This window comes from Oryctolagus cuniculus, chromosome 11 (genome assembly GCF_964237555.1).
Source record: "Oryctolagus cuniculus chromosome 11, mOryCun1.1, whole genome shotgun sequence".
Taxonomy (NCBI): domain Eukaryota; kingdom Metazoa; phylum Chordata; class Mammalia; order Lagomorpha; family Leporidae; genus Oryctolagus; species Oryctolagus cuniculus.
This window is the reverse complement of record NC_091442.1, coordinates 106640046-106659390: the sequence shown is the minus strand read 5'-3', so window position 1 is coordinate 106659390 and position 19345 is coordinate 106640046. Positions and strand designations below refer to the sequence as shown.

The 19345-nt window shown below is 48.9% G+C and overlaps 1 protein-coding gene across 1 annotated transcript in view; it reads left to right on the top strand.

Annotated features, from left to right (window-relative positions):
• The window catches only part of NT5DC3 (5'-nucleotidase domain containing 3), a 58428-nt gene that overhangs the window by 14754 nt on the left and 24329 nt on the right, over positions 1-19345 (top strand). Inside the window, exon 2 of the mRNA XM_051845832.2 lies at positions 12076-12260. Within this exon, the coding sequence (XP_051701792.1) occupies positions 12076-12260 (185 nt within the window). The remainder of the gene's footprint in view (positions 1-12075; positions 12261-19345) is intronic.

The following is a 19345-nucleotide window of genomic DNA, read 5'->3' as shown; positions in this document are numbered from 1 at the left end:
TTTCCATGGAGTCATCAGAATTACAGATATTACTTTCAGGGTAATTGGAGGTGTGAATTTAACTTTGGGTGGGAGTGGTACACATGGCAAGCCCGTTGCTAATTCAGATGAGTCATGCTGTTTGCCGTGGATTGCTTTTCCCTGGAGCTGGTACAGAGTAGGTAAACTAATGGAAAAATGACAGCTGCTTCTTTAGATTGATGGATGCAGTGAAAACAGCTTGTGAACTGCTGCTTCCCCTCTCCTGTCATTGTGAAGCTGTTGTCTTCCCCACAGCCTGGGATGTTGCTCACTGCAGCCCTGGATGGCGGCTGGCATGGAGGAGGTGTGCTAGGTGAGTCTAGTAAGTGGGGAAGCCAGTTTATAAAAATATTACATGATGTATGGTCCCATGTATATAAAGTTCTAGGAAGTGCATATCAGGGGCTGGCATTGTGGCATAGCAGGTAAAGCTGCTGCCTGCAATGTTGGCATCCCATAGGGGTGCTGGTTTGAGTCCTGGCTGCTGCACTTCCAATCCAACTCCCTGCTAATGGTCTGGGAAAGCAGTGGAAGATGGCCCAACTGCTTGAACCCCTGTCACCCATGTAGGAAACCTGGAGAAAGCTCCTGGCTTCTTCCTGGCCCATCCCTGGCAGTTGTGGCCATTTGGGGAGTGAACCAGCAGACAGAAGATCTCTCTCTCTTTCCCTCACTCCCTCGCTCCCTCGCTCCCTCTCTCCATTATTCTGACTTTCAAATAGATCAAATAAACCTTCTAAAAAAAAAAAAAGAAACACATCTATATGACCCTAAGATCAGTCATGGCCTGGGGATGGCAGGGGTGGAAGACAGGTGGGCTGGGGTTGAGAGGATGTGAGGTGGTATCGGGATGTTCCGCAGGCTCACTACCCTTAATCTGTTGTGTGTGTGTGTCGGATCGCATGAGACTGTAGGCTCTGTGGGCCATGTATTGTACACCATTTGTACTTCCATAAAACTATAAAATAAAACCAAAGACATCCAGGGAGGATTGTGGTTTAGCCTGGCTGGAGAGAGATACTCCCCTGTAGGGAGCACGAGGAGCGGCCCATCAGGACTGCTACCCCTGCAGCTTCTGCAGCGGGAGGGCAAGGCCCCCGCAGACCCTGGAATCTGCTGAGTCAGAGTTACGTCAGCTCTCTCTAAGGGTTGGAGGTGTGCTAGGCAGGTGACAGCGCAGATTTTCTCTTTCTGGGCACTTTGTTCTGGAATCTCTGACTGCACTAGTGTAGACACTGTATTTCTAGTTGACATACAGTAATTGCATGTGTTTATGGGGTAAAGTGTGCTGTGTCGATATCCACGTACAACATGTAGTGATCAAGTTAGTGCAGCTAGCACAGCTGTCACCTCAGACGTTTGCCATTTCTTGGTGGAGGGAACATTCACAGCCCTAGCTCTTCTGAAACACACAATAAATTATCATTAACTCCCATCATCCCACCACCACCTGCTAAAGAAACTGGGGCTGTAACATTTTATGCCTTCTTTTAAAAAGGAGGTTTTCAAATCTTAATGCCAGAATCTTTATACTGGTGTTTTTTGCTTGTTTTGTTTTGAAGATTTATTTTATTTATTTGACAGGCAGAGTTACAAAGAGAGGGGAGGAGAGCAAGAGCGCTTCCATCCGCTGGTTCACTCTCCAAATGGCTGCAATGGCCAGGGCTGGGCCAGGCCGAAGCGCGAGCTTCTCCCAGGTCTCCCATGTTGGTGCAGGAGCCGAAGGACTTGGGCCATCCTCCACTGCTAGAGCTCAAACTGGTGCTTTTTTGGGAGGCAGGTACCACAGGTGGGTGACTTCACCTGCTGCGCCACAACGCCAGCCTCACATCATATACCTTGACTGAAGAGTGATTTATAATGAATGATACTGGGGAATCTAGAGCTATGGGAGAAAATAGTTTGTGGCTAAAAGGAATCTTGCTGGTGCCACGGCTCACTAGGTTAATCCTCCGCCTGCGGCGCCGGCACCCTGGGTTCTAGTCCTGGTCGGGGTGCTGGATTCTGTCCTGGTTGCCCCTCTTCCAGTCCAGCTTTCTGCTGTGGCCCGGGAGGGCAGTGGAGGATGGCCCAAGTGCTTGGGCCCTGGACCCGCATGGGAGACCAGGAGGAAGCACCTGGCTCCTGGCTTCGGATCGGCGCAACGCCGGCGGTATCAGCCACTTGGGGGGTGAACCAACAGAAGGAAGACTTTTCTCTCTGTTTCTCTCTCTCACTGTCTAACGCTGCCTGTCCAAAAAAAAAAAAAAAAAAAAAAAAAATCCTATTTAGATCCCTTAGGTCTGTACTAGTATGAGTCATCGCATCTCGGCCTCAGTTGGAGGTCACACTTTCTACTCCTCTTCTTACTGTGTAATTATTTGCAGGAAGGATATTAAGTAGACATGCTACATCACCTATACTTGTTGGCAGCAAGCGTAACATACAAATTATAAACAAGTGTGAAGTCTGTGTTGTGGTCAGATTGTTCTGGAAGGTATCAGAACAAGTTCATGTCTTCAGGCAACTGTTGGTGGCAGAGCTGCGGTGCGTCGTGCGTGGCTCCACAGAAGGTGGGTTGTGGGAGGGTGACAGTGTCATTCTCGGCAGTGAGGTTTCGAGGCTTGGGACCTCAGGTTCACCTGCAGTAGAGACACTGGGGGAGAGTGAAGGCTGCTTCAACTTTGAAACGAGAAGTATGTCTGCGCTTTTCTTTTTCTTTTTGACAGGCAGAGTTATAGACATGAGAGAGACAGAGAGAAAGGTCTTCCTTCCGTTGGTTCACTCCCCAAATGGCCGCCGCGGCTAGCGCTGTGCTGATCCAAAGCCAGGAGCCAGGTGCTTCTCCTGGTCTCCCATGGGGTGCAGGGCCCAAGCACTTGGGCCATCCTCCACTGCCCTCCTGGGCCACAGCAGAGAGCTGGACTGGAAGAGGAGCCACTGGGACTTAGAACTCGGCACCCATATGGGATGCCGGTGCTGCGGGCGGAGGATTAACCAAATGAGCCACGGCGCCGGCCCTGTGTTTTTTGGTTTTACTCTGTATGCATAGTTTTGAAAGCTTCTTTTTAGTACATGAGGGGTCTTCAGAAGTTCATGGGAAATGTGTTTTATGAAAAAGCTATGTGAATTTCCAATCTTTTTTGCACCAAAAATGATCTTTCATTCCATTTTCCATGAACTTTTTAACTTACTCTTATAATGTGATAGAATTTGGAGCCATGTGAAATAAACATGAAATAATTCATATTTGCAAGTCTTCATGAATATGAATATTATGAAATGTAAGCATGGAGATATGGTCAAATTAGGGATGAGCAGCTGGCTTGAAGCCGCTGTAGCTTGTGTTGATGTAGGAGCAGAGAAACGCGTCACACAGAGAAACGCGTCACACAGCCCATGCTCTTGACCCTGCTTAGCTGGCCGCATCCCCAGTTTTCGCTTCTGTGCTGTGGGTGCAGCAGCAGCACCTCAGTGCACCTGCCTGCTAGTCAGCTGGCTGAGCTGTGGGTCTCCTGAGCCCTGGAGAAAATGGAAGCTGTCCTCCTGTTTTCTGTCACTTCCGGCTTTCTCTAGGAGAACAAGGCTGTTGCTCCATTTTCCCCACTTCGGTTTCTTCTTCAGTCTCTCTTGTTTGTATACAGGTTGAGTGTCCCTTACCTCAAATGCTTGCCACCAGAAATGTGTCAGGTTTTGGAGGGGGTTGGGATTTGGAATATTTGTTTAGCCATTGCAGTTGAGCATCCCTAGTCTGAAAACCTGAACTCTGAAATGCTCTCAAATCCACAGCGTTTGGAGGATCACACTGGCGCCAGATCAGCGCTCACAAAGTTGTGGATTTGGGAGCATTTTGGATTTTTGGGTCACCTTTGCTTAACTCATATGCCCCCCCCCCCCGAAACCAGCTTGAAATGTGATGCATAAAAAATTATAGCTAAATAACTTAAATAATGTTATTTAAAAAGTTAAACCATTACTTTAAAGAAAAGCATTGTCTTAATGTTTCTGGGATTGTGGTTTGCTCTATCAAAAAGTCGAACCTTCTGGGTTTCAGGTGTATTCCCGCTTCGTGACTGGGTTGTGTTCCTGTGAACGCGTCCTGGTCCCGAGTGCAGATCCGAGGTGACTGGGGCTCCAGCTGGAACGGGTGTTCCCTCACTTTCTGCCTCATTAACCTGGTAACAGAATGATCCTGTATCAGTGCACATGCACTTCCCGGAGCGGTTCCGCAGCGCGGATTCCTGGAAGGCCGATGACCAGGTCAAAGGGGACGGGTATTTTTTAAAGACTCTTGGTGCCTGTGGCCAAGCTGCCTTGAAGGAGGCTGCCACTACCGCTGACTCATCGCCTTTCCCAGCGAGGGGGTGAGACTGCCCGGGTCGCTGTGCCAGCCCTGGGTCCCGTGGTTAGCAGCAACCCCCGAGTCACACGCTCACAGGCACCTGGACACCTGCAGAACCACGCCGCAGCCCGTCAGCTGCACGACAACATCATGCTTTTGTTTCATAGCCAGTTAACACATGCTTGTCACAGAAACACGTGCATGCGAACTAGAGACGGGCGAACCGCGCATCATTCCTGCTTTCAGAGAGAGCTGCCGCTACCGCACAAGTCATTGCTTTAGCTTGCTTTTTTTTTTGGTAATTAGAATGGTTGAACATTTATGTGTATTAGCCATTCCTCTCTTGTATGGAATTAAAGTTTAAAAAATGTAATTGACATGTAATTGTTCATATTAATGGGGCATAAGTGTGACATTTCAGCTCATGTCCACAATTTGTCATGATAAAATCTGAGCAGTTAGCACATCCATCAACTCAGACCCTTCTCATTTCTTTGTACGGAGAACATTCAAATCCCTCCCTTCTCACTAATTTGAACTACACGATGCATTCCTGCGGTGGAACCCCAGAACTTATTACTGCTCGCTCTTTGTACCACGTCCACCTCTGACCGTCCTCCCTCTCCTCCACCTTCCCCAGCCTGTGGGGACCACCATTCTCTGGCTGCTTCATGAGATCAGCTGTTGTAGATTTCACGAGCCAGTGAGACCATTCAGTGTATGTATTTCAGTGCCTGTGAACTTAAGTCAGTTAACACAATGTTTTCCAGGCTCATCTGCGTTGGCACAAATGATAGGATTTCATTCTTTTTTGATGGCTGAGTTGTATTACATGGTGTAAATACACATTTTCTTTTTATCCACTCATCCAGCAAGGGCTGCTTAAGTTGATTCTCTGGCTTAGTTACTGGGAATTGTATTATAATAAGAGAATTTTGAAATCTCTTCCAGCTGCTGAATTATTCTTTTCTTTTCTTTTCTTTTTTTTTTTTTTTAATAATATTAAGGATACCCCTCCTCTCCTCTTTCTACAATGGTCCAGCCCTGGCAGGCTTGGTGCCTTTGTTAAGGGAGAGTTCTGTAGCAAATCTGGACATGAAAGGGGATGGCAGAGTCAATGGTAATTGTGCTGCGCAAGTTCAGATCCTTGCACAGTTGAAAATGTGGGATACAGGCCTTGTGCTGTGGCATAGTGGGTAAAGCTGCTGCCCACAATGCTGCCATCCTTTGTGGGCACCAATTCGTGTTCTGGCTCCTCCACTTCTGATCCAGCTCCCTGCTAATGATCTGGGAGAAGCAGAGGAAGATGGTCCAAGTGCTTGCGCCTGGCCACTCTTGTGGAAGACCTGGAAGAAGCTTCTGGCTTTGACCTGTTCCAGCCCTGGCCATTGCAGCCATCTAGGGAGTGAACCAGAGGATGTAAGATCAAATAAAATAAACAGATCTTGTATAAAATGTGGAATAAGTGAAACTTATCAGACCTCTGTATCTAAGTTCTAACTTCATTCCTATTCTCTGTTAGTGGTGAATATAAAATTTATGGAATGGCATTTTTTTCATGATAGTCTTAATTTTTTTTATGTAAGGGGAATAAATTTCATATATACAGTTTTTTTTTTTTTTTTTGGACAGGCAGAGTGGACAGTGAGAGAGAGAGACAGAAAGGTCTTCTGTTTTGCCGTTGGTTCGCCCTCCAATGGCCTCTGCGGCTGGCGCACTGCGGCCGGCGCACCACGCTGATCTGATGGCAGGAGCCAGGTGCTTCTCCTGGTCTCCCGTGGGGTGCAGGGCCCAAGCGCTTGGGCCATCCTCCACTGCACTCCCTGGCCACAGCAGAGAGCTGGCCTGGAAGAGGGGCAATGGGGACAGGATCTGGTGCCCTGACCAGAACTAGAACCTGGTGTGCCAGCACCGCAAGGCGGAGGATTAGCCTAGTGAGCCGCGGCGCTGGCCTTCATGTATACAGTTTTAAGAGCATAATGATACTTCCCATCCTATGCTCCCTCCTCCTTCCTTTATTTTCTTCTAATTTTGACAATGATATGCTTTCAATTTAGTTTATAATCACAAGGTTAACACTCCACTAAATAAATAATTCAACAAGCGGTAAGTAGAAAGACCGTTGTTCCTCAGGAGTATAGACAAGAGCTATACACAATAGTCAAATCCCAAAATGTCAGTTTTGTTCATGTGCATTACATTTTTTTTGGTACTCTGTATATTAGTTATGACAAATCAGGGAAAATGTGATATTTGTCTTTTTGGGCCTGGCTTACTTCACTTCTTATATCCTGGGTATTAATCCTTTATCAGATGTGAAGTTTGCAAATACTTTCTTCTATTCTGTTGGTTGCCTCCTCACTTTGTTGATTGTTTCCATTGCTGCGCAGAAGCTTCTTAGCTTGATGTAATCCCATTTGTTTATGCTTTTGTTGGCTGTGCTTCTAGGGTCTTACCCAGGAAATCTTTGCCTAGGACAGTGTCTTGCAGTGTTTCCCCTAGTAATTTGATGATTGCAGGTGTTAGATTTAGATTCTGATCCGTTGTGAGTTGATTTTGGTAGAAGGTGTAACGCGGGGTCCTGTTTCATGCTTCTGTATGCAGAGATTGAGTTTTCCCAATGCTGTTTGTTGAAGAGACTGTCCTTTTTCCAGGGAGTGATTTTAACTCTTTTGTCAAAGATTAGTTGATTATAGATATGTGGATTAATTTCTGGGGTCTATCTGTTCCATTGATCCAAATATCTGTCCTTGTGCCCGTATCAGGCTGTTCTTATTATAACTGCCCTGTAATATGTCTTGAAATCTGATATTGTGATGCTGCCAACTTTATTTTTACGGCTTAGCATTACTTTAGCTATTTGGGGTCTCTTGTGATTCCATATGAATTTGAGTTTTTTTCTAGATCTGAGAAAAACATCTTTGGTATTTTGAGATTGCATTGAATCTATAAATTGCTTTGAGTAGAATGGAATTTTGATGCTATTAATTCTTCCAGTCCATGAACATGGCAGATTTTTCCATTTTTGTGTGTGTCTATGTTGTCTTGTGTTTCTTTAATGTTTCATAATTTTCCTTGAATCTGCTGATTCACTTACCAAATGGCCGCAATGGCTGGAGCTGAGCTGATCTGAAGCCGGGAGACAGGAGCTTCTTCTGGGTCTCCTATGAGGGTGCAGGGGCCCAAGAACTTGGGCCACCTTCTACTGCTTTCTTAGGTCATAGCAGAGAGCTGAATTGGAAGAGGAGCAGCTGGGACTCAAACCCATGTCCTTATGGGATGCTGGCATTGCAGGTGGCAGCTTTACTCACTGTGCCACAGTGCTGGCCCCTGAGATGACTTAGGTAGTTGGGCCTTGCCAACCATGTGGGAGGCCCAGGCTGAATTATGGGCTCCTGACTTTAGCTTGGCCCAGTCCTAGCAGTGGTGGGCATCTGGGGAGTGAACCAACGGAAGGGAGATCTCTGCCTAGGAAATCAAAGCAAATAAAAGTAGAAGCTACTAAGTGCTCTGGGGGCTCCCGGTTTGCACATGGACTGTTGGTCGCTGCACAGCCTCCAACTCCAAGCAGCTGCACTGGACCCTGTGTTCTGTCTGGAGCTCTGGTCAGAGCAGCGGAGCCACATGTCTGTTTCTTTGTGCTTAGTGCACAGTCTTCTTGTCCCCGTCCATGATCCACAAAAGGCATCCTGTTTTGAGCGTGTGCCTACCCTGGCCGATGCTTTGGGGATGGCTGGGCTGGTCAGGGGCCTTTGCTTTACTCTGAGAGTCTGGAGTGCAGGCGGTTTCCCTCCCGGAGAGTGCTTGGCCATGTCTTCTTTTGCCTGGGAGCTGTTCGCAGCTCCTCTTTGCAGCTCCTCTTTGCAGCGGGTGCCCAGGGTGCTGAGATCCTTTTGAAGCACCCGAGGCTGTCATCGTGCTGATTTTGAGGGTGCCAGAGGTGGCGAGCGACCCGGTGGCTTTGGATGGTGCTCAGGTGAGGAACCCGCTCCGGTGGGACATCCCTGCAGCTGTGGGTGGGCACTGCCCGGCCATGATTTTCCATCATGGTGGCTTCTCCTTGAGGGCTTCAGGTTAAGTCTGCCCTGGTTGTGAAAGGGAGAGGGACCTTCTTGCAAACGCTACTTAAACAGGCCACTAGGACTTCCCTTGGGAAGGTCATGGGTGAAAGTGGAGCCTTGGATCCCTCCAAGCAGTTCCGCCCACTTGCATCTATGGGCAGCGCTGTGCTCATGTTCAGAAAATAGCCCCGCAGTGGCCCGTGGATTACGTCAGGCCCTGCAGTCTGGGGTGTTGGATACCTGAGCGCTTGGTGCTGCCAGCTTCCCCACCTTCCTCAGAGCCAATTCTGGTGAACGCTCTGCCTTCAAGTTTGTTTACCTTCCTCGAATCTGTCTTACTTGCAAGTTAGTAAAAAGCTGAGGTTATTGTCCCCTTGGCTTTGACAAAAGATGAGGAAATGGAAGTGTTGGTGGATCGTGGCTACGTGGTTTTTAGTAGACTTGATCATGGCCACTGGGCAATGTGAAATCCGCTCATTCATCCATATGTTTACCTTGATGGGCGCGGAAGGCCTGTGTGGGATCTAAGGGCTGCGTTTTTATTGTGTGTGCCTTGGAAACTTGGCTGGGGGCCATGAGTAGGCATCGGGGACAACCCCACTGGAATTTTCTGCCAACTCTATATGTGCGTTTTCCTGGCACAAGGATTCCATGGCTCCTGTTAGGTTTCTCAAGGCCCCACATCCTGAAGTGGTCATGGGGCTTTCTGAAAAGCTCAGGTTACCTCGAGGAGGAAGGGGTGCCACCTGCTGGGGCCTTGGCTGTCTGGTAGCTGTCACTGTGCCACAGTAATGCCTTAGGGCAGAAATGGTTCCTGTATGCTGTTCATGGTCTTGGAGAAGTATGTAGAGGGGGAAGCTTAGAAATGATGGTTTGAGACACTTTGTTTTATTTCAACAAAATCGCACCCAAGACAGATACTGGCAGATTCCCATAATCCCCGGGAAGGGAGTTAAGAACATGGATTCCGAAGCCAAACTTGCCAGGTCCCACTCCTGGCGGTGGGAGTTGGCGGTGGTGCATGCCTTCAGCACTCTAATCTCTCCGCGCCTCGAGTGTCTGCAGATCTAAGATGAGGCTGACGCAGGACGTGCCTCACAGGGTCGTTGGAAGGATGAAGAGAAGCCGTGCAAAGTGTTCTTTGTAGCGTGTAGCACATGGTGCGTGCTTTAATACATGTTAGCTGTTGTACCGGGACACGTGGTTGTCAGTCGTAAAACAGTTTGCTTTGCGTCTACATGCGTCGTTTCGTACTTGTCGCGCAGCCTCCCACCTTCAGCTCTGGCCTCTCCAGGAGCCGGTTCAAGCTCGTTTTAGAGCACCAGCGTCCTCCAGGCTGAAGGCAGGCGGTCGTGGCAGGGCAGGGCGGTCTGTGTTCTCGCCGCGCAATGAGGCCTGATGAGGCTCTTCTGTTAAATGACCGAAGGGATGAGAGTAGCGTGTTCCCCTGAAATGCCCTGTTCCACCTTCCTCCTAAATGTCACCATGGGAGGGAAATGAACAGTCATCCTCACCTGTGTTCTGGGAAAGCCTGCACCCTACCAGTTTGCCACTTCGAGTCCCTGCTGCTCTGCTTCTGATCCAGCTCCCTGCTAATGCAGCTGGGAAGGCAGCAGAGGGTGGCCCGGGTGCTTGGGCCCCTGCACCTGCATGGGAGAGCCAGATGGAGTTACTGGCTTCAGCCTGGCCCAGGCCTGGTTGTTGGTGGCCATTTGGGGAGCAAGCCAGCACCGTCTCTCCTTCCCTCTGCCACTCTTTCAAATAACTAAATGAATTTCTAAGAAAAAGAACTTGACTGCAGAGATGGTATTTTCAGACTTCTGTGCACTTTCCTGAGAATGGTGGCATTTTTTGGGCAGCAACCAGAGTAGAAGGGTGATGTCACAGTGCGGCCCGTCTCGCCATTGCCCCATCCTGAGTGAGCTGCCATTCTCCTGCTCTCTTAGTTTCTTTTTTTAAATCATAGATGGCATTACTTGATGTTTAACAATGAATTAGTTCCTGGAATAACCAGATAGCCAAGTGTTTCAACACAGTGGCAGATAAGATCCTGGCGTTCCCTGTGGCATCTCAGAATTTTAAAAGGGTCCTGTGGGCTCCAGGAAGCAGTAAGGTGGAAAGAATTTTTGGAAGTCCTCCCAGAAGGAATAAGGCATGAAGCAGCTGTTCCTGCACATAGCTACAGCTGCTCAACAAGGAAACTCAAACTAGCACTGGGCCCAGCAGTGTGGGAGGAACTGCACTGCTGATAAACCGGCTGAAGGAAATGATGGGAAGGCAGACTCAGATGAACACAAAGATGTGCCCACCCCAGTGCCCTTGTGTCAAACAGGAAACAGACCTGCGTGTGCACCACAGTCACAGTTTGGTAATCCGTGCACCAAAATTTTACCTGATACTTTTTTTTTTTTAAAAAAAGATTTATTTACTTGAAAGTCGGCTTACACACAGAGAGGAGAGGCAGAAAGCGAGCTTTTCCATCTGCTGGTTCACTCCCCAGTTGACCACAGCAGCCGGAGCCAGGAGCCTCCTCTGGGTCCCCAATGTGGGTGCAGGGGCCCAAGGACCTGGGCCATCCTCTGTTGCTCTCCCAGGCCATAGCAGAGAGCTGGATCTGAAGAGGAGCAGCTGGGACTCGAACTGGTGCCCACATGGCACTGCAGGTGGTGGCTTTACCCACTCTGTCACAGTGCCGGCCCTTACCTAATACTTTAAGAACATCTGTCACGATATGGAAATAGGATCATGGTTGGATATTAACTTTAGAGAGCGTAATGCAACCTGTGTGTACAGTCCGGGGTCACTCATGTAAAATGGTCCAGCTGAAAAAGCACCGGCAGCAAATACATCAGATGTGGACGGTGTTTTCTGGTGGTGAGATGTGTGTGATATTTACAACTTACTGTCTTGCAAAAGCTGTAACTTGCCTGTATTTTTAAAGTGAATGTAGCAGTAAATATATATATATATTTTTATTTTGACAGATAGTCAGACAGTGAGAGAGAGAGAGACAGAGAGAAAGGTCTTCCTTCCGTTGGTTCACCCCCCAGATGGCCGCTACAGCTGGCACTGTGCCGATCCGAAGCCAGGAGCCAGATGCTTCTCCTGGTCTCTCATGCGGGTGCAGGGCCCAAGCACTTGGGCCATCCTCCACTGCCTTCCCGGGCCACAGCACAGAGCTGGACTGGAAGAGGAGCAACCGGGACTAGAACCTGGTGCCCATATGGGATTCAGGTGCCACAGGTGGAGGATTAACCAAGTGAGCCACGGCGCCGGCCCCAACAGTAAATATTTTTCAGAAACAGTTTACTGAGGTGTAATTTACATACCGTGTCATCATCCACTCAGTGATTTTTAGAATATTCATGAGAGGTGCACAGTCATCGCCGTTGCCTAGTCAGTTCCAGAAATTCTGTAGCCTCTGTGGTCACCCCCAGCCCCTCCAGGGCTCCATCCCTGGGCAGCCACTCCTCTGCTTTCTGTCCCAGTGGGTTTGTCTCTTCCTGTCCGTGGAATCGGGCCACACGCGGCCCTTGGTGCCTGGTTTCCTCGGCGCGGTGTGATGATTACACGGTGCGACAAATCCCTCTGGTGCTCCGGTTTCCTCGCTCTGTGTAGGAGTCCTACTATCACTTCTTGTGTGGGGTAACGTGCTTTTTTCTTTCCTTCTAGAACTGGTTCCTTCAATTATGAGCAACTTGTTGAATCCAGACGCCATTTTCTCCAACAATGAGATGAGCCTGTCGGACATTGAAATCTATGGCTTCGATTATGATTACACTTTGGTGTTTTACTCAAAACACCTCCACACGCTGATATTTAATGCTGCTCGGGACCTCCTCATCAACGAACACCGGGTAAGGCCGCAGGGACCTTTGTGTCTTCCTCCCTCGCCTTCCCCCCTGGGACTTGTGAAGAAAAGCCTGAGCCAACGTGCCCCGTGCTGGGCACCTGGAAGTCATTTGGTGACCTGCTGCTGGATGAATGAGTAGATTTTGTTCCGTTCCAAATGACTTAATTTTTTTTTAATAAAAACTGTTGTTAAAAAAAAAACCATTTGCCAAAAGACTGTCCCCAGGCATGCATCAGTAGAGATTCATCTGTTGCTGTTTGTCGTAGAGCAGCAGCGTGGTTTCTGCTAGAGCTCGGTGCAGCGGCAGCCTTGGTTAGAGGGAAATCCCTACGTGAAAGGCGAGGCGTCACCCTCGGCACTGGCTTTAGTTACTTCCATATGTAAAGAAGACTTGACTGTGTCTGATGCACCATGGGGTTGAGGGCTTCTCATGAGGACAGAAAAAACACTCAATGCTAGGCATGCTTTCTCTAGTTTGTTGGGAATGCAGGTTAAAATTCAAATTATTTGCAATGCAGACAGTGAGGAAAAGAGAAAGAGGGAGGGAGAGTGAGGGTGGTCTCCTTCCTTCTATTTCACTTTCCAAATGCTAACCTGGGCTGAAAATGGGAGACCGGAACCCAACTCAGCTCTTACACATGCGTGGCAGGAACCGGCCCCTTGAGCTATCATTCAGTGCCTCCCAGGGCGCACAGCAGTAGGAAGCTGGAAACAGGAGTGGAGCCAGGGCTCAAGCCCACACAGCCAAGTATGAGAAGTGGGTGTCCCAAGGTTTGTTCTAACCGTGGTACCCGGCTGCGCCCCTTGAGTGCATGTTTCAGAAGTCAGGATGGGTGCAGCATCCTCAGAGATGCCCCCTCCCCCACCCCGTTATCCAGCATCCTGAGAAGTGAGGTTTGAGTCTCCCTCTTGGGTGGACACACCTTTTTCCAGGACTCAGCTCTGACTTTGGGGAATTTCTCCCATGGGTTGAACAATGCTGCCTTGGTCCAGCTTTTGTTGCTGAAAGCTTGGTTCCTGAGCCGGCGCCGTGGCTCAATAGGCTAATCCTCCACCTTGCGGCGCCGGCACACCGGGTTCTAGTCCCGGTTGGGGCGCCGGATTCTGTCCCGGTTGCCCCTCTTCCAGGCCAGCTCTCTGCTATGGCCAGGGAGTGCAGTGGAGGATGGCCCAGGTGCTTGGGCCCTGCACCCCATGGGAGACCAGGAAAAGCACCTGGCTCCTGGCTCCTGCCAGGATCAGCGCGGTGCGCCGGCTGCAGCGGCGGCCATTGGAGGGTGAACCAACGGCAAAGGAAGACCTTTCTCTCTCTGTCTCTCTCTCACTATCCACTCTGCCTGTCAAAAAAAAAAAAAAAAAAAAAAAAGAAAGCTTGGTTCCTGTCTCTGGTGTCGATCCAGATAATGAGACAAGGTTTGAGGGTAAAGGAGAGAGAGTTTAATCTGTTGACAGATGAGAGGGTAGCAGACCTCTGAGTCTCAAGACCACTGCCCTCCTGCATGTGGCTGCTCTGGGGTTTTCAAGGAGGTTACAAGAAGTGGGGGCGCTGGTCTGGCGAAATCACAGAAGAGCCGTAGCCGCTGGTGTAGAGCCAGGCACCAAGGCTTGTGCGTTCCTTCTCTGTTTCATCATGGTGGTGAGATTAGCCCTAGCCTAACCAGGTTGTCTGCAAAAGAGGTTGAGGTAAGGAACAAGGCAGTGTGTGCCTCATGGCGTGGGAGAGCAGGGAGGCAGCAGTCCGTTCTGGAAGTGTTAACAAGATGCTCTGCATGAGCCACCTGCACAGTGTTGCCTGGTGGTCTCACGGCCAGGTGGGCTTTCGTCAGCCTGGGAGCCACCTGCAGGTGGTAGTCACCCTCTGCCCCGGACCTGGAGTTCCACTGAACTGAGCCCTCGACCCCTGGAGACAATACTGGCCCCCAAGGTCTCATGTATTGGAGAAGTAAATGACCTCATGCATCCCTGAGCTAAGCTAAGGGAGGCTGGCTAGGCTGGGGCCTGATGCTTCCTAGCGCCCACGTTCAAGGCACTGTTTGGGAATTTGATTTCACTTTCACCATTGATCTCTTCCTATGCTCCTTAAGCCTTTGTTAAGTGGCTTCTCTGTGCCAAGCCCTGCCTTGAAAGCAAGGAGGATAACATGAATAGTGTCCAAGTGTTGCCCACAGGGAACCAACAGCCTGGTGGGAGTCAGTTGTGCAGGCAAGTAAATTATGAAAGAGAGAGAGAAAGAGACAGACATTTTCCACCCATTGGGTCACTCCCCAAATGGCTGCTACATCAGGGTTTGGCCAGGCTGAAGCCAGGAACTGGAAATCCCATCCAGGTCTCCCACGTGGATAGAAGGAGCTCAAGCACTTGGGGCATTTTCTGTTGCTTTCCCAAGTGCATTCGCAGGGAGCTGGATCGGAACTGGGACTTGAACTGGTGCTTTGATACCGATGTCACAAGTGGTGACTTAGCAACGCCAGTCCCTCTTCTTCATCTGGTCACCTACTGTTGTATGTGCTGTGATTTGTCACTCTCAGATGTGAAGCCCCGAACCTGCATGGCCGAGGGGGATACCATCACCTCCCTGGCTGTGAGTCTTATGCTTTGATTAATGCAGCTGCAGTGCTGGGTCCTGATCATTTAATCCATGTTTTTTTTTTTTTTTTTTTTGATCCTCAGCTTTTGGTTATCAGTAGATTTAAGCAGCTCATGTTTCCTTATCCACTGTGCAGAAAAGGTATTTACCAAAAATATAACCTTCCCTTCTCCATTTAGCCAGCATTCTTCAATGATGGCCACTTCACCAAATGGAAAGCCATGCAGCCACCTCTCTCTGGTCAAGGGACTCTAAGCTGCTGCCCTCCCCCTGGCTGTGAGATGGGAAGCAGCCTAAGAATGAAGTGGTTCTGCCAGTACTTCCTGTTTGCCACCCTTCAGCACCTGTTTACCCACGGGGCAGTGAGGCCGAAGGGTGCCACACTGCCCCCTGGCATTCCCTGGGTCAGCTGCAGAGTTGTCCGTGACCTTGATATCTCTTACAGGTGTAGATTGTTATCCCAACAGCACTGTTCATTGCCTGCTCAGTGCCAAAAGCACAGGTTCTGGAGCCCGAGTGCTATGGTTCAAACCCTGCTTTCCCTGCCTCTTTTCTGGGTAATCTTAATAGCTCACCCTATTTCTTAGGGCCTCAATTTCCTGCTCTGAAAAGTGGGTATAATAGCATTTCCCTATGTTATAGTGGTAATTAAATGAGTTAATATTTGTAAAGTACCTGGTGCATGGAAGACATTCAGTACTTGAGTGTTGCTATTATTTGTATCTCTGATCTGCAAACAGCCCCATTCACACATGTTGCTTCTCTTTTACAGTTGAGAACTGAGGCTCAGAGAGTTAAGCCACAGGTCAGGAAGAGGTGAACTAGGATTTGAACTCAGATCTGTCCCCAAGGGACAAGTGCTCACCTCTTTTCTTTGCCCCTTGTGGTTAATAATACCTTTCTATTATAGGGTTTTTTGTTTGGATGAAACTAAAATATTCATGAAAATAAAAAATTTATGATCCTAAAAAATTTATGAATATTTTTTGGGAAAAGATGAACTAGATGGATAAATAAAAGGATCAGTCATTATGATTATAAAAGCCTCTAGATTGAAGATCATTGACATTTTATTGTTATCATGAATCTGTTTTTTGCTTTGATAAAAATAAGTTATACTAATTATATCAGGCATGTAAATAGAATCAATTATGCTTATGCAGATTTTTGTCTTGCTCTGATTCAACAAAACAGTTCTTCCATTTTTCCTGCCAAGACTAAATGTACCTTGTGTACGCGTGGAAATGGAAGACATCTGCTTTTGAGTTGCTTCCTCATAGAACAGTAAATTTGCATTTAAGCATCTTTGCAAAAAGCAAATGTAGAAAGTTGCAGCTCCTTTATAATTACCTCTTTTTAGAAACTGAAAGAAGAAAGTTTTATGATAATAGAAACTTTAAAAAAACTGGGTAATAATTGTATCTATATTTGAATGTCTTCTGATGCATAATATTGCTGAAACCTTTTTTTTTTAATGATTGTATTTATTTGAGAGGAAGAGTTATAGACAGTGAGAGGGAGAGACAGAGAGAAAGGTCTTCCTTCCGTTGGTTCACTCCCCAGATGGCCACAACGGCCGGCACTGCGCCGATCCGAAGCCAGGAGCCAGGTGCTTCCTCCTGGTCTCCCATGCAGGTGCAGGGACCCAAGGACCTGGGCCATCCTCCACTGCCCTCCTGGGCCACAGCAGAGAGCTGGACTGGAAGAGGAGCAACCAGGACTAGAACCTGGCGCCCATATGGGATGCAGGCGCCGCAGGTGGAGGATTAGCCAAGTGAACCACAGCGCTGGCCCCACATAATATTGCTGAGAGCTTTTAATGAGGAAGGGAAAAAGAAAATACTCACCACCTGATAAATAAGAGGCCAGGCAGGAAAGATCGATTTCAGATGTCATGGATAGAGATGCCTTAACTGAGCACTTGCTGAGCACCACACACTAGATCATTCCCTAGAACATTGTACTTATTCCTCATCGCACCACATGAAGGAGGCAAGGGCATCTCATGCCTGTTTAACTGCTGACTCATCTGAAGATCAGAGTGAAGAATATTCCCAGGGCCACACAGCTCTAGACAGTGGTTGGCTGGACCAGTATTTGAACCCAGGTCTGTGCTGTGTTCAAGTCCGTTGTTAATCACCACATCAATTCTGAACCAACTTGGAGCCACCGTACTGGTGTTCACCGCCTCCATGCCAAAGCAGCCCCTGCCAGCTTGGAGGAGCTCAAAGTTCGCTGTAGGTTGTCCTGGTTAGCACTATCTCAGGCAGGAGGCAGTGCATGGACAAGAGTGTATCCTGCAGACAAGTCTGCCGGCTGTCTGAGCGAGGCTTATCTGGGCTCCCCAGCAGGACACGGCCCGCACATGCTTAGGTTCCCCCTTGCCACTTGCACTGGCTATGGTATTCTTGGGCAGCCACTTAAGAGCGAGAAACGCTGTTCTTCCAGTGGCCCCAAACCTAACGGAAATGACCGTGAAGACTAACAAAAGCAGCTGGGATAGCCTCAACAGGACAGCAACATCATAAAGCACATGGCTGCAGGTGTCAAGTCCAGGGCCCACCACGTGCGAGCTGGGTGACCAGAGCCAGGTCCTCTGTCTCTCCAAGGCCTGGCTTTCACAGCTACCAAGTAAGAATAACAAGAGTCTCACCCTCTGTGGAGTGGGAAGGATTGAGTCCAGAAATACCTGTGGAGAGGCCAGACAGTGCCTGGCACCCAGCAAGTGCTCGGTAAAACCAAGTCGCTTCACTGGGTTGGGAACTGGGAGGCTGGGGCTTTGGATCCACTCTCCCAGCCTCGGCTACTCTGCTCTGGGATCGAGATGAATCCTCTTCCAGGTCTCTTCCCTCGTCTGTGAAATGAAATGGCTGGACTGGGGTGATTTCTGTGTTCCACACCTGCCCTAAAGTTGTCATTTCCTCACTTAACCACCCAACTCAAAAACATGCTTGTAGCTGGCCGGCGCCGCGGCTCACTAGGCTAATCCTCCACCTAGCGGCGCCGGCACACCGGGTTCTAGTCCCGGTCGGGGCGCCGGATTCTGTCCCGGTTGCCCCTCTTCCAGGACAGCCCTCTGCTGTGGCCAGGGAGTGCAGTGGAGGATGGCCCAGGTGCTTGGGCCCTGCACCCCATGGGAGACCAGGAAAAGCACCTGGCTCCTGGCTCCTGCCACCGGATCAGCGCGGTGCGCTGGCCGCAGCGCGCTGGCCGCGGCGACCATTGGAGGGTGAACCAACGGCAAAGGAAGACCTTTCTCTCTGTCTCTCTCTCTCACTGTCCACTCTGCCTGTCCAAAAAAAAAAAAAAAAAAAAAAAAAAAAAAAACATGCTTGTAGCTAAGAGTTCTGTGTCCCATGTTGGAGTACTTGGGTTGGACACTTGGCTCCACTCCTGATTGTTTCCTGTTTCCTGCTGATGCAGACCCCAGGAGGTTGCAGGTGATAGTTCAACTGACTTGGTTGCTGCCATCCACAAGGGACACCTGCCCCAGGGTTTTTGCTCCCAGCCCCTGTCCCCAACCTGAAGATACTGTGTGAACAGCAGATGGGAGCTCTCTGTCTCTCAAATTAAAAATCCAAAAAAATCCTCACAGTGGGCCCCTTTCCAACACACACATGCACACACACGCACGCATGCACACACACACCTGTCTCTGGGAATGGCTGTTAACAGTGACATGCAGCCCAGGAAACCAGACACTTCTCATCCTGATTCCTGAAATGTGCACTTACACCAGGCCAGAGGAAAGAATGTCAGGTGTTGAGTGTTGTCTTTTTCCCTTTCTCATTAAAAGCTCTCAAGAATATTATGCATCAGAGGACATTCAAAAATAGATACAATTATCCAGTTTTTAAAAGTTTCCATTATCATAAAATTGTCTTTTAGTGTTTAAAAAGAGGTAATTATGAAGGAGCTGCAATCTTCTACATTGGCTTTTTGCAGAGATGCTAAAGTGCAGATTTACTGTTCTATGACAAAGCAACTCAAAAGCAGATGTCTTTCTATTTCCATGTGTACACTTAGTACGTTTAGTCTTGAGAAATGGCACTGAACTGAATGCATTTTGCAGGAATTGTCTTCCGTAATACTTATTAATTTATTTGAAAGGCAGAGAAAGAGATAAAGCAATCTTCCATCTGCTAGTCCTCTCCCCAAATGTCTGTAATAGCCAGGACTGGGTCAGGCTGAAGCCAGGAGCTGGCAGTTCAATCTGGGTCTCCCATAGGGGTGGCACAGACCCATATGCTTGAGGCATCACCTGTTGCCTCCCAGGGTGCACATTAGCAGGAGCTGGATGGGACGCAGAGCAGCCAGGGACTTGATCGCCAGTTTGGGATGCAGGCTTCCCACGCAGAGCTCCAACCCACTGCACCAATGCTGCCCCTTTGCTCCCACATTAAAAAGAGGCTTCAGAGACGCTGACGTCGCTTGGCCTCACTTCAGGAAGCAGAACTGTTAGACACTGGGTTCTGAGTCGGCTGCGTTGAGCCTCTGAACCA